The following is a 15,696-nucleotide window of genomic DNA, read 5'->3' as shown; positions in this document are numbered from 1 at the left end:
AGCAGACTTCTACAGAATGTCACATCGAACTGATGTGTATCAGGATGTGTTGCAGCAAGGAAACTCCTAACACTTGCAGGTCTGCAGCCCTCGAGAACCAGAGTTGCCGACCCCTGCCATAGAGATTGTTTTATTGTCTTCATGTCTGCCTGTTGCTGGAGCATGAATGCATGAAATCCTGATTTATCAAACAGAAAAACTTCCATAAGTGGCCGTTAAAGTGAGGAAACAGAGGAACACGCTTAACACGGTGGATCGTACCGTCCTGACAGAGTTGATTGTTGGAGCAACCTTTGAAGCAACAGCATTATGAGTAGATGAAAACCAACCTGAGTCTTGCACAGTTCTCGACCAACGTGATGGAGTGAAATGTACTGATGCTTCGTGAAAGGTGATTGGCTGATCGGTGAAAAGAAATGCCAAATATTCTGAGCTATGTGGCAGATCGTGTGAGTTTTGTTTTGTTTCTGTGTAAAGTCTCTTGTTGACATGCTCTGAAGGTGCTGTGACTGTTATTTAATGAACCTTTGTGTAAATAGCCTCAAGCAATCTGTAAATTCAAGTTGTAATTTTTGTAAATATACTTTGAAATATACAGCTGCTATTTTGTTTTAGCGACTTTTGTTTTTTAATCTATGACCTTTTCTAAAATTTGTATCCTTTTGTATTATTCCTGTTTTAATAAACGACTTTATATTGAGCTCAGTTTTCTCTGACTGCACTGCATCCTGCATTTGCTCTGATTTTGGAAGTAGCGCACAAACATCGCTCGGGGAAGCAAATCCTGGTGTCAGATGAATATTTAGGTATTGCAAAAGTACCAAGAGCTCAGTTATAGAACCAGACCATCAATAAATAATAACATCTTTGGAAATGTGGAGAGTAAAGTTGGACATAACTTGGTGGCCATGGTGGACTCTGGCTGTGCTTTTTAGCAAACTTTGAATTGCTCAATTTGAGATAAACGCTTCATGCTCCAGATGTAAAATTAATATTTCTGTCAAGAGATTATCAGTAATGCAAAGTCAGGCCTTTTACTGAGAAAAAAACAAGTACAATAATGTTAAATGATGCCTTCAAACAAATAAAACTAAAATAAATCAACCAAGAAGTAGGGACAGCAGTCACACACTTGATAAGAATTTGTTTAGATCTTTGTACATTAGATCCAAAAAAGTTTAAATTAATATTAAAACTAAATGTTTATAACAGGTATTAGAATTTTTCATCAAATTAGTATTTATTCGTTTAGCTTTTTTTGTTGTTGTTTAGAAATTCTTTTATTTAAAGAACCTATTAAACAGGGTATTAAAGGATTCTAATTAAATTAATATATATTTAAATGTTGCTTCTTACTAATAGCATTATTTAAGTGTTTAATTGTTATTTATATGTTGTACAACTTTTATTGCTGTCAAACTGTGTATTGTGATGTCGCGTGACAATGAATAGAAACCCAAATCTTACAGTTTTTTCATTGACTTTACATTGCACGCTATATGAAACCAATATTTTTTTGCTCAGATGACTTAATTTTATTCATCAATCTGGATCAATTTTCCCATTTCAGCCTGCATCATATAGAAGAGGTCATCTCCAAGTATGCTGCTGTGAGATCACAGTGTGCCTTTATGGATCGATGCTGCCATCAGAGAAATTAAACTACTTTTTTTTTCCCAAAGACAACCTCGTAACCACACAGACAATGCTATTTTCCTCATACATCTGATTTACAACACCCAGCACGCAATTCTTATCAAAGCTTTTAGGAATAGTGATGAGTCTGGCTGCAGGTGTGAGGAGTAATCCCAAAAGCCTGACACCTTTGTAAAGGCTTGTTGGTATCAAAGGTCACAGTTGTACCATTTGGGTTTGCATCCTTGCTCTTTAACACACTGAAAACGAGCTACAATGGCTCAGAAAATTAATATAATTACAGATTTTTCCATCAGAGTTTGCAATCCCTCTGATTATTTTCCATAATCCAAAAGGCGGAGAAAATAAAATCAGCTCAGACAGTCATTTCCCGCCGACATAGCAGCACAAGCGCTGTCATGTGGAGATATCGTTTACCTGTCTGGCTTCATGGTGTTATATTCCGACGAGGGTCATTTAGCCAGTAGTCCACTTCCATCCTGCTGACCAAGCTGTTTGCATTCTGATCCCAATCTTTCCCCTCCCAGCCAATCATCCAGAAACTCAGTCTTACCGTCTCTTCGCTGTAGTAAAGGGATATAAAGGAACTCAATGCCTCTGCCCTGTTGCAGTAATAAAAACTGATATGGAGCAGTGCAGATATCAGGTCTTGTTTAGACTTTTTGAAGCTACGCTTTTATAGATTCTCCCAGTGGCTTTCCCTGGACAGAAATGTTGGAAGGTTGCCTTCACCTCATTCTGCACTTCAGCAAACAGAAAAGCCCAAAGACTGTAAAGGAGATAACACTAAGACGCATGTCATTCTGTGGTAATCACTAACAATCCGTAGAGCCACGGTTTATGTTAACAAGTCACCAAGTCAGTGACCAGAAACATGTTGAGGCCATACTCAAATTCCCTAATTTATACTTTAATTATCTCCATTAACATCACATGTACCCTGTAAAATCTACTCCCTGTCATGCAAAGCCTGTATTTATTGAGTTAATCACACCTTGGCATAAAACTGGTCATCCCCAGGAGAGACACTTCCATAAAACATCAATAAAAATTCACAGCTGAAATTAAAGATGTTTATAACCATCTTATCTGTCCAACTTTATTCAGAACTTCATGGATTAACTTTGTCTCTCTTTTACTACTATCTTTATTGTCTGAGGTAACCAATCAAAAATATTTTGTTCCTTTTTGCATAAAACCCAAAATATCAATAAGTGTTATTCCTGATTAATGTTACATTGGGAGCACAAATTCAGTCATTTATTTGGTGTTTTGTCTCCCTCTACTGGCCGGAAAGTGTACCTGCAGTCTAGAGTTTTGCAAGCATATTAAACATTTTAAACTTTAAAATAAACCCTCCCTATCAAACTTGTTTACCAATGATAGAAACGTGGCTCCAGTTCCAGTCCACGCAGCACTGTGGATTCACATCCTGGGCAAACAGAAAGCTCTTGTTCATCTGTAACTGGCTCCAGATCAGAGGCATTCCCTGCTGGTTCCACTGGTGAGGAGCCTGGGAGTGTGTTGTCCTTGTCCTGCAGTCTGTGTCATGGTGCACCAGCGGGAAGGTGAAAGTGTCTCTGTGGATATCCTGTAGAGTCTTGTCCATGTTCTGAGGAACAATGTCACTCAGTTGATGGTGAACTGAGGAAAGATTTTAAAAATAATAATAATAATAATAATTCACAACTCTGCATATCTGTGTATACACACATACACACCTGTCTAAAACAAGCAAATAAGTTTCTCACCTATTTAAGAATTGAAAAAGATTGTTAACGAAACATTTTAAAAAAATCTATGAAACACCTTCCAACAGGCTAGTTTTTTATTACATTTGTTACTCAAAATTTGTTACTTTTTGTTTATTTGTTTGTTTTTTTACTTGTCATATATATGCAAAAGGATGATCCCAAAACGCTTAAACACTTGCCACTTCCTATGCTGACAGAAAAAAAATTACTAGGTAAGGGTAACAAAACAATAATGGTCGGAACTAAAATAATTTCCTTTTATGATGCAAATTCAAACATAAATACGTGTTAATGTGCAACTTTCACTGTCGTTAAAGTCCTGTGAATTAACGTGCAGTTACTTGTGTGACCACTACAGGTCGCACATTCCTCAAACATTGGCAACAAACCTGCATGAACTGTTCATTCACGTGCAGTGTTTCATTCCACACAACAGGAAGGAAATAAAGTAACGTAATTTATTAGTATATCAGACTGAAAATATTATCAAAATTAATCAATACCAAGACATAAAAGCAGCTAAAATACAATGGAGTTAAAAGCAATTAACACAAACTGAGCTAAGCTGTTATTTTATGTAGTTTCATATGTTGTAGTTTTCTTGCTTTTCCTTTGCATGCACAAATACGGCATGGGGTTGTATTTTCTAGTCCTAAACCCAACTTTATCCAATGTTCAAATTTCTGTCTCAGAGTGATGCAGAAAAACTGGTTCATGCTTTTGTTACTTCGAGACTAGATTACTGTAACTCTCTATTACTGGGCTGTCCTAAATATGCCCTGAAAAGCCTTCAGCTGATCCAGAATTCTGCAGCCAGAGTCCTGAACAGAACCAGCAGGAGAGATCATATTTCTCCAGTTTTAGCCTCTCTTCATTGGCTGCCTGTTGAATCTAGAATAGAATTTAAAATCTTTCTCCTTACATATAAAGCCCTCCACAGCCAGGCACCACTATATATCAAAGACCTCATAGTTCCTTAAATACCAAGCAGAGTACTTCGTTCGCAGACTGCAGGCTTACTTGTGGTTCCTAGAGTCTCAAAGAGCCGAGCAGGAGGCAGAGCCTTTGGTTATCAAGCCCCTCTCTTATGGAATAAGCTCCCAGTTAGTGTTAGGGAAGCAGACACCCTCCCCACCTTTAAGACTAGGCTGAAGACTTATCTTTTTGATAAGTCCTATAGCTAGGGATGGTTAGCATCCCTTAGTTATGCTGCTATAGGTTTAGACTGCTGAGGGACATTTCCTGATACACTGAGCTTCTTTCTTTTTCTCTATATCTCTCTCTTTTACCTGTTAAAAGGGAGTTTTTTCCTTCCCACTGTCGCCAGTGTGCTTGCTCAGGATGGGAGATTGAGTTGGACTCAACTCAATCTGTTGGTTCCCTTATATAGGCTGTTATGAATTGGCCTTCATTATGTTTTCCCCTCTGTCTGTAAAGCGTCTTGAGATGGCATTGCCGGGATTTGACGCTATATAAATAAAGTTGAATTGAAATTGAAATTGAAATTGAATTGAATTGAACTGAATTGAAATTTAAATGGAACTTTCCTAGATACGCATTAAAACATGACAGACCTGAAGATTAAAATAATTTTAAGGTCAATGATTAACAATTACATGTTAAAGTATTAGTTCAAACTTTCCCAAAGTTAACTTGTAATATTTAAAGAAAAATAGTTTTCAATAAAACATTTAATTGTTTCAATATTTAAACAATAAATTATGTTTGGAAAACAGAAATCTCAGTTTTTCACTACTCTTTGTTCCAAGGAGGTGATAATCAATTTTTTTTTTTTTGTACAGTCTTACCTGTTTCTGTTTGCAAGGAGCCATTTTGCCATTTGGCATCTTGCATCATGTTACGCGTGTTGTGGAAAGACGAGATCTCAGACCCGACTCTTGAAATCCCAGTTGTCTACCAATGTAAACAAAATCAAAACCTCTTTTATGTGCCACAGTAAATCCAGATATTATCTATTTGAATCTCACATTAAAGTGTAGCTTGATCACAATAATCCATACATTTGACATCCTGTCACAAGTGTTTGTTTCAAACACTCCATAAACCACAAAAAAAAAAAAAAATTGCTGAAACTTTCCTCAAAAATCTGCCCATAATATTACATTTTAAAGGGTTTAAAGTTGGTCTTGCAGAGTAAGTCACACATACCTGCTGAGGTGGGATTCTGTGTGACGTCGAATTCAGCTCAACCAAACCTGCGTGTGAAAAAGATGCTTCATATATAAATGTGTGATCAGGACTTGAATGAAGACTGGCCTTATAAACACACTTACTCTGTGTGGAACTCCTCTGCTTAGCTTCCCTCCTCCACTTAGCCCGTCTGTTCGAAAACCACACCTTCAAGACACAAAAGCATCTCAAGACAGTGCAGATGATGAAATATGTGAACATGTTGGCCAAGACGTGTACTCTACCTTGATGGTGTCCTCAGGAAGTTTAATTTCCACAGACAGCCTCTCTCTTGTGTACAGATCAGCGTATTGGCTTTGTGAGAATTCTGAGTGAGGCAAAAAGTGTTTTTTTTTAAATTAATCTAATGTGGTAGTAGGATGGATGGATGGATGGATGGATGAAGGGATGGATGGATAAATGGATGGATGAAGGGATGGATGGATAAATGGATGGATGGATGGATGGATGAAGGGATGGATGGATAAATGGATGGATGGATGGATGAAGGGATGGATGGATAAATGGATGGATGGATGGATGGATGAATAAATGGATGCATGGATGGATGGATGGATGGATGAAGGGATGGATGGATAAATGGATGGATGGATGGATGGATGAATAAATGGATGGATGGATGGATGAAAAGATGAAGGGATGGATGGATGGATGGATGGTTAAATGGATGGATGGATGGATGATTAAATGGATGGATGGATGGATGGACGGATGGATGGATGGATAGATGGATGGTTAAATGGATGGATGGATGGATGGATGATTAAATGGATGGATGGATGGATGGATGGATGGATGATTAAATGGATGGATGGATGGATGGATGTGTAACATGATGCAAGATGGATGGATGGATAGAGGGATAAATGGATAGATGGATGGATGGTTAAATGGATGGATGGATGGATGGATGGATTGATGGATGATTAAATGGATGGATGGATGATTAAATGGATGGATGGATGGATGCTAACATGATGCAAGATGGATGGATGGATAGAGGGATAAATGGATAGATGGATGGATGGTTAAATGGATGGTTAAATGGATGGATGGATGGATGGATGGATGGATGGATGATTAAATGGATGGATGGATGATTAAATGGATGGATGGATGATGGGGGTTACCCTGCTCGAGTGCTTTGCTCTGCTCCGGGGTGAAGTTGGTGCGATTTCTCTGCACGGCACTTTTGGATTTCTGCTCAGAGCACATCTCCTGCTCGCTCTCCTCTTCAAGCAGAGAGTAAAAATCTGCAGGGAGCCACAAATGATGCTCAGTTGCAAAGCCTGGTATGAAAGTGTTCTAGTCAGGATGTTCGGGAATTAGGTCTTCACCCTTTAACTAGTGACTCACTCTGGTCAGCACTGATGTGAGCGTTGATCTCCACGCACATTGGTCCATGTTCCAAGTGGGTCTTTCTTAAAATTCTGTTTATAGACGACACCTTGCAGAACACAACATGCAAACAGCTCTTATAAACATCTGTAACATTTTCATATTCATGAGCATAGAAGTGTTTTTTCGGCCTTACTCACACTTGGGACTTTGGCTGCTTTGCACAGTCGTGCCGCTGCGAGTCGTTTTCTAATTTCCCAAGCAAAAATAGTTGGATTTTCCCTTTTACACTGGATGATTGCGGAGATGACCCCAGGGGTGAGAAGTCGAGGGCGACTTCCTCCGATGGTTTTGGGTTCTGACAGTCCTGTGCACCGGTAGCGGCTTAGGATCTTGCTGACGCACCCGTTGGACACCTAAAAGACGCAACGGGCTCCTTTGGTTTATCAGCCTTAAATACTTCACTCAGTTAACTCAGATTGATATTTAAACAATTTCTTACACTGAAATCTGAGCTTCTAAGTTTAAAAGCAAAGAGGTGCGCCATGTGGAGTGTGCGTACCCGAAGTATCCTGGATATCTGACTTGGACGGACTCCCTCCGAGGCCAGTTCGATTATTTTCCGTCTCTTGGACTCTGGAAGAGGTCTTCCATTGAGAAACATTCCTCCCAGCTGGTTGACGCTCTTACCCCATTCTTATAACACAATTCAAACATTTTAATCTATTGCAATTTAGCTTGAAAAGGAAAAAAAAAAACATGCATTACGGAAACATATTGCGCAACAGACCTGAAACTTCATAAACATCCTAAAACTGGAAATCAAAATCACAAAACTAACCTTTATTCTGAAGATCTGGGATGATTCCGCACATCTCCGCGTCCTTCCAGCCTTGAGGAAAATCAGAACAATATTTTTTTCCAGAAAGAGTTATTTTACAATGTAATTTGGAAATAGTGCAGAAAGTAAAAATGTCCGACACCTGTGGTGAATAAATGAGCTGGATCTCACCCTGAAGCAGGGCTTTTATAGGCCAACACACCTCCCCGTGACGCGTGGAGCCGTTTGCTGAAATGTCAATACCACAAAGAGACAAGATTAAGTGGGAGATCGACTTCAGATTGGTGGTCAATCCTCCTGAAACATCTCCACATCAGATACATAAAAGCACTTCTCTTCTGTTTTAACCTCAAAAATCTGTAAGATCTTTTAATCTCAAATTCCAAAAAGGCCTCCACTTATTTGTTCCCATTTTCTTAAAACAATAACTGGTAAATGAAACCATTTATCATATAAATAATGACTTTTTGGGTTTATTTTTCAGTGCTGCGTCAGTGAATCGACACCACAACGTTGAACTTTTGGAATTAAGTGTTCCTTTTGCGCATCAGCTGCAAGTCCAATGAAACAAACCCACATTCAACAAGCCACTCTTCAGACCAGAAACATTCTGCTTTTACACACTTTAAAAGTTAAGACATCCCTGTCTTTCATTTCAGCTAAATGACCAACACCAGAGTGTTTTACATTCTTTTGAGGGGGGGGTTAGACTTAGAGTCACGTGACTCGAGCATCCTTTTTTTTTTTTTCTTTCCCACGTGGAGTGGCTCAGATTAAAAGGATCTCTGGACTCATTTCATAAAACAAACATTTGGAAATCTGCTCCAATGACGACTGCCATATGGTAAAGTGCTTTTAATAAATCATAAATCTATCACGTCCTCTCTCTTTATTACATTTCCTTTCAAAACGTGAACAAATAGACTTGTGCATGGGCGCAAGGAGAGGGCCAATTGGGGGACCTCGTTTATCCAGAAGAGGGAGGCTAAAATAACCATCACAGATGTTCCTTGGGCAGCCAGCAGATAAAAATGCGTTGTAAACGGTTCAAAGGGAAATATTTGACGAGCAAATATTAGCCCATGTGAAAACCCACACGAGGCTCGTCTTTTGGCCTGTTTAATGACTAATTGAATATCATTAGTTGGGTCCACACACATCTAAGTACGGCTAAAATGAAAGACCAGATTTTAAAATGCCATATGGTCCACATTATACATTAACCACGAGCGAGAGGAAAATAATACTCTGTGTACAGTCAGCCAGGTTGAAGGACGGACAGCCATTTTTTTTGGACACCATCATCTCCTTGCCAACCAGGACAAAAGACAAATAAGGTGAGCGTTTTTGCTTATTGCCCACGTGTTGACGTGGTCATTGATTTATAAAGCTTTATTGCTTGTACAGTGTGTTGCTAAACATGACTGATTGAAGTGCACATGTTAAGTTGTTCAGACCGCGCCGCATTTGCGTGGTGCGTAATTCTGAAGTCTGTTTTCGCCTGTGGAAGTGAGGGGGAGTTTCACAGCCTGGAGAGCCACAGACAACAGGCACGTTTCAGATCCAAGTCTCAAGGCTTTGTTTTGAAGATGAAACATGTACATGGGTGTTTTTTCCCAGATGAAGCATTGAGAAAAGTGAAGAATTTAACCGCGTAAAAAGGTTACCAAAAACCTCTCCAAAGCGCACAGGGGAGCAGTGTGCGCACAGGACTGCCTCCGTGCTCAGGTCCCCCCAGCTTTGTTCTGCCAGTTTGAGTTGATCCATAATAACCACGTTTGAAAGGTTTGTTTATGTGAATGTTTCCACGATCAGCCAACACAGATCAGCCTTGTAGTGTTTTCTATCAGTGGATATTTTGCCTTAGCGCGGTGGCAGTTCTACCAGTAGGCTACAACATAGAAGTTGTCTCATATTTTCTGATTTTTATCAATTTTTTTTCGTCTGTTTCTGAAATCCCTCAAGGATTTCTCCAAGCTTAAAGTGGCAGCAACTTTCTGTCCTGTTTTTCAAACCTCTAGACTGGTTAACTAACCATGTAATCACAATACCATTATAATGTTTCACCCAACAGCCCAGATTACCACGTGGTCTAAGATCGTGTTCAATCAGTCATGCAGAGTAACCACAGCTCTTTACCCTCACATAAAAAAAATTAACTAAAAACTCATCTGCAGTGGTCACATCAAGCCACTTTTGGTAAGTTTTACTATCAAGTTTGCGCACTGTCGTTAAATTGTGCGCGTGTTTGCTTAATATTGCAGCATTAAACAGTTACATTATTAAGCATTCAGACTATAGACGAATTTTAGGTTCCAGCTTTGAGAGTTTTTTTTTCGAAATGAACAATATTAATTTTTTTGTGGCATGTCTCCTTTTTCCAAAAACATCATCTTTTGTCAGAGCCCTCTGGTGACGCACACTCACTGCTCACTTTATTAGGTACACGTGCTCAATTGCTTGTTTAGACAAATAATTAATCAGCCAATCAAATGACAGCAAATAAAAAATGAGCATCAGAATGAAGAGGAAAAATATTTTAATTAACTTTTTGCGCAGCATGATAGTTGCTGATTTATTAGGTCTGAGTTTTTTTAGAGAGTATTATAGAGAGACTGGTAAAAAAAACAAAAAAAAACAAAAACAAACCGGAAAATATCAAGCTGCAGTTGTCTGAACCAAAATGTCTTGTTGATGTCTGAGGACTGAGGAGAACGGGCAGATTATTTGCAGATGAAAAAAGGCCTGGATCCAGCCCATCCAAGCTTAAAACAGCCTGTTTTAGCAGCAGCAGAAAACACATCAGTTGTCGCTCCTGTCAGCTATGAACAGGAAACTGAGGCTACAATTCACACACACTCACCAGAACTGGACAATAGAAGATGGAGAAACGTTGCTGGTCTGATGAGTCTCCATTTCAGTTGCTACAATCAGACAGTAGGATCAGAATTAGCTAAAAACATCATAAAAACATGGATCCATCCTGCCTATTGTCACAAGTTCAGGCTGCACGTGGTGTAATGGTGTGGGTCATGTTTTCTTTGAATATTTTGGGTACCAGTGGCATCACCACCACAGCCTACCTGAGTCCTGCTGCTGACCATGTCCATCCCTTTCTGAGCACAGTGTAGCATCTTCTGATGGAAACTTCCAGCAGGATGATGCACCATGTCACAAAGCTCACATCATCTCCACCATGACGATGAGTTCACTGTCCTCCAACGGCCTCCACAGTCACCAGATCTCAGATCAATAGGTCACCTTTGAGAAATTCTCATCATGGATGTGCAGCAACTGTGTGATGATAAACATCAGTATGGAGCAAAATCTCTGTTCAATGTTTCCAACATCTTGTTAATTTTATGACATAAAAAATTAAGGCAGTTCTGAAGGCAAGAGGGGGTCCAACATTAGTATGTGTAAAATGTAGACAGTGTGTGTCTGTAATGTGGATTTTATGCGGTAACGACCCCATGGAACAGCAGTTTTAATGTTTGGCTCTTTTTATTCACCAATACTTGAGATTTCATGAGGCGCTACATGTTTCCCATACTTCTCGTACTTTTATACTTCTCTTCACAATAAATGCAACTCTGTGTGCCTTTAGCTCGATTTTGATACTTAAGGTGTAATTTTCCTGGCAGGTTTTGAATATAAGCATGTGACAATGATTTGTTTTGTTTTATTAGAAGGCCGATGTGACTCTCTGTCCTTCCTACTCAGGTGATCTCATGATGCAAATTCCCTCTAACATCAGCTGTTTCTACCAGATAAATAATTAAAATGTCTGTTGTATCAATATATTTCCTGGCCCTTTGCAATAAATAACTTAAGAATGAATATCTACAGCTTACTAAAAACAGTAACATGTCCACCCTGCACAACTTTCTCCGGGATTTAAATGTGGTTCAAAACTCTTGGCTCAATATTAACAACTCAATTTAGGAACAGACAGACTTGATAGAAAGTTTCCACCTGTAATGCAATGGAAACGTTAATTCAACTGGACCCACCAGGACCTCATATCTGCTTGAAATTCAGCTCACACCCTATCTGTGGCTTCTCACTTATATTCATGCATATTCTGAAGCAAGTTCAGCATCTCATACAAAATGTCAGCAGCCTCTCTGCATTGCTGACATCACTGGCTAATTTAATTTGTATGAAAATGAAGAGGGTCGTAGCGCGTTGTGACCTTCACAGCTAACAAATTTCAACATATTTTTAAAGAAAAATGCGGATTTAAAATCCATTCCAAGCTTTTCAATGAAGTAATGATCAGATTTATACATTATTTAGACTCTGCATTTAACTTGCAGCTCATGGTATGATTTAATTCAAGATATTCAGAGAATACATGAATTTGTGTTAAAACCAAGAAATGTTTTATTATTTTGTGAAACATGCTTTGAAGAGACAATACATGAAAACAACAATGACAATTTTTATCATTCTTAAGTCTGAAGTGTCTTACAGGATTATCAGTGCAAAAGTATCAGAGTTTTCTGATGTTTACCTTATTATAAAAATAATAAAAATAAAAAGTGGTAAATTGATACTTCCTCTTTTTGATGATTTAAAATGTGAAATCTTTCTTTGAAATCTCAGAAGCTGCATCTTCAAGTCAAAAGTGAAAAATGATATTCTTGTATGTTTTCAGCTTAACGTGCAGACGTCAGCTTTCCTGTTGCATGAGGATAACAATGCACATGACATGGATGGTTAACTTGCACATCTGTGAAAGCAGCATTAATGATATAAACTGATTTTGGACCATCATGTCCCACCATCCAGATTAAGTGTTTCGGAGAAGACATTGCTTATTTCAGCAAGACAACGTCCAACCATACAGGAAAATTAAACTGAATTTCTCCAAAGGTAAATTACTCCCAAATTAAACTCTTTACCAGGGGAAATCATAGAACAAGCATGAATTTTATTAAAAATTTTACTTTTCAAACCAACAAAAACCAGTGTCTTATGGTCCTAAACCTTTGCAGTGTTGATGAAAGAGAATAAGATACAACAATGTGGTAAATATGCCCTGTTTTTGTGAAAGAAAAAAATAATTTAAAGTCTAAAATAAGCCGAAAAGATTTGTTTCTTTCACAAAAACAAGGTTACATTTACTGCACGAGTTACCGATGCTATTCTCTGTGTGCCACATGTCTAATACATATATTACACAACAGCATTTCATTCTGGGAGTTTATCAATTATTGTTTATTTACACTGTGTACTTGCTTCCCCTCCAGTCTGTCTTGCCCTCGCTCCCAGTCTTCCTTCCTCCCTTGTATATTTCTTTATTTTCATTACAAGTCAGAGCATCAAAGAAGTAACATCAGAAAACCATTGTAGGGTTTTTGGCCAGCAAATATTTAGAAAGGATCTCAGTACAGATGTTCTTTCTAAGCATTGCATTGTTTCCAACTAAATCAATCATACGACAGATACAGCTGGGTGCTGTTAAATACAACTGAGCAGGATTTTTATGTGTCTACATTCTCGGCTGGTGCGATCATCTTCATATTTATTTTCATTAAAGCGCAAATCTGATGGTAAAATTCTGCTGCTGTTTGTCACATTTGTATGTTAATTTGTCAGAGGATAAAACTGCCTGCATTTAATTACCTGGAAATTCTGGATGATAACCTCACACCACCAATGAGATACTTAGGATCACAACAGCATCCCTTTAGTTACAGAATGACATCAAAACCCACAATTGAATGCTTTGTTAACAAAACAAAATCTTTTATTTATGTGCAACCTCACTTATGTGAATTAAGCTTAAAGGTGGAGTATGTAAGATTTTCTATATTTTCAAAATAAATGAACTAAACAAATAACTACAATCATAATTATATAGTTTTTTAAACATGCAGGTTCCAGTCTTTGGTGCGTTATGAAATTACAAGTTTAATTAATGACAAATGACAAAAAGCACTTTTTAAAGCCAGCTGGGATAGGCTCCAGCTTCACCGCGACTCTGAATTGGATCAAGCGGTTCAGAAAATGAATGAATGAATATATATGTATAAAGCAAGCCCTTGAGTTTGCAGAGGGGTCTATGTTGATCACTCACAGCCAACCCCACCCACCAATTCTCTGTAAGTTTTTATCAGAAAGAATATCGTAAGATGTGACATCAATAATAAAATGTATATATTAATAATAAAAATGTAACTGTTATGTTTAGTTGTACATGATAAAATACGTACAACGAACTCATAAAGTTCCAGGATTGTTGCGTTACTCTGATAGAATAATTTAATGATAATTTTTGTATATATATTATTATAATTTAGGTATAATTAATGAAACAAGCCACTATATTTCTCTGCAACGATGGCTGACACATATTAAACGTTTCGACAACTGAAAGATGAATTTTTAATCCTCTGCTCGAGAGGCGCTCTGCCTGAAGTTTGGACTTTTCCTACAGTTCCTGAAGGCAGCATCCTCTGGGGGAGGGGTAACGCTATGCTGACGTGTCGAACCTCCTGCACCGGAAGTCTTTATTTCAATTCGTCTAGGCGGTCCAAGACCGTCTCCGTCCGCTTCTATTCACTCTGATCCTCAGACCCGGAAAGGTTTCAGCTTGTGTGTGTATATGCATGGCCAAGTGTGTTTCCGGTACAACGTGTGTGTTCATCGGTGTTCAGTCTTTTTCTCTTGGCTTTCATTAGAACAGTCACTCACTTCTGAGCCCCAGCTTCCTTGACCTAGTCACCCCCTTCAAGGCGAGATATCTCACACCGGTGGACATGGCTTCTGTTTCTGCACCAGCTCAGACAGCCTCCGTTTCGGCTGGTCCCTTGCAAAGAGGAATTGTTAAAATGGTAGGAATCCAAACATGTGAAGATGTCAGCTTACTAAGGAGATAGCTAGTTAGTTAGCTTCGTGCACCGAGGGCTAATGGTGGCTAAAATAACATTTGGTTGTCTTATAAGTTCACACAAGAGCTCAGCTGGCAGTATAAAGTCAAGTCCCAGTTAAAACCCAGCGTTGTCACTAAAAATCAGCTACTGTCAGTGAAACTCTGAGCACCAGGCTGCAGCAGCATGCCGGCTAATGTTAGCTGCTAGGTTGCTAAACTTGCTAGCCTGCTAATAAGCTGAAGAATGACTGACGCTATCACGCTTGCTCTGATATTTAGCCATTTATAGCCTAACTACTTTAAAATCATTACATGCTTTGGCAGATAAGAACAGGTTAAATGTCCACTGACATCTCTGTTTGTATTTGTTAGTGGTCACACTGACTGGGATCCTTTGGGACTTTGAAACTTGTGGTGAAATGTTAACAGATGTTCATTTTCTCAGCTAACTGTTAGCATGCTAGCTTTATCTTTTGGGAAACTTTAAATTTATGTTGACATTATTAAGTGCCAGTGGCAACGCTGTCAATCCAATACACAGCATAACCACACAAGAGGTTTTATTATTTTATTTCTCTAAATGTAAATGATTTGTGCTAGCGGTAATGCTAACACAAATCAGAAGTTCCCCACTCTTTAGTCATCGCTTTAGTCATTTTTCGATTGATCCCATTTATCCAGGCTGAATTGGCCAATGTACCATTTATTAATGCAGATTTATTCCCCGATCCCATTTGCTGGAAATCTAACTCAGTGAGTGGGGATTTCCTGAGAAAACCAGTCACAACCAACCACTGGAAACTGACACGTAGCAGCATCTTTTCTTACTCAGCATTCTCCATGAAATCTTTTTTTCCCACATCCTCTTTAATATATGTGCTTTTGTTTATTTGGATTTGCCTTCATGGATTTCCACCTTTATTCAGATATAAGAGTTAACAAATTACCCCCCATTGTTGGTCTTGTGTACTTTTACTTTGGCTCTGGAAACTTCTGCCACCTTGAAACACCACTGG

General features: G+C 38.6%; 1 protein-coding gene across 1 annotated transcript in view; it reads left to right on the top strand.

Moving 5' to 3' along the window:
- Window positions 1–14,465: 14,465 nt before the first annotated feature.
- The window catches only part of snd1 (staphylococcal nuclease and tudor domain containing 1), a 197,494-nt gene continuing 196,263 nt past the window's right edge, over window positions 14,466–15,696 (top strand). Inside the window, exon 1 of the mRNA XM_079263262.1 lies at window positions 14,466–14,642. Coding sequence (XP_079119388.1) covers window positions 14,568–14,642 — 75 coding nt within the window. The 5' untranslated portion in view covers window positions 14,466–14,567. The remainder of the gene's footprint in view (window positions 14,643–15,696) is intronic.

Source organism: Telmatherina bonti, assembly GCF_933228915.1.
Source record: "Telmatherina bonti genome assembly, chromosome: 23".
Lineage (NCBI taxonomy): Eukaryota > Metazoa > Chordata > Actinopteri > Atheriniformes > Telmatherinidae > Telmatherina > Telmatherina bonti.
Note: the sequence above shows the minus strand (reverse complement) of the source record. Positions and strands in the feature narration are given on the sequence as shown.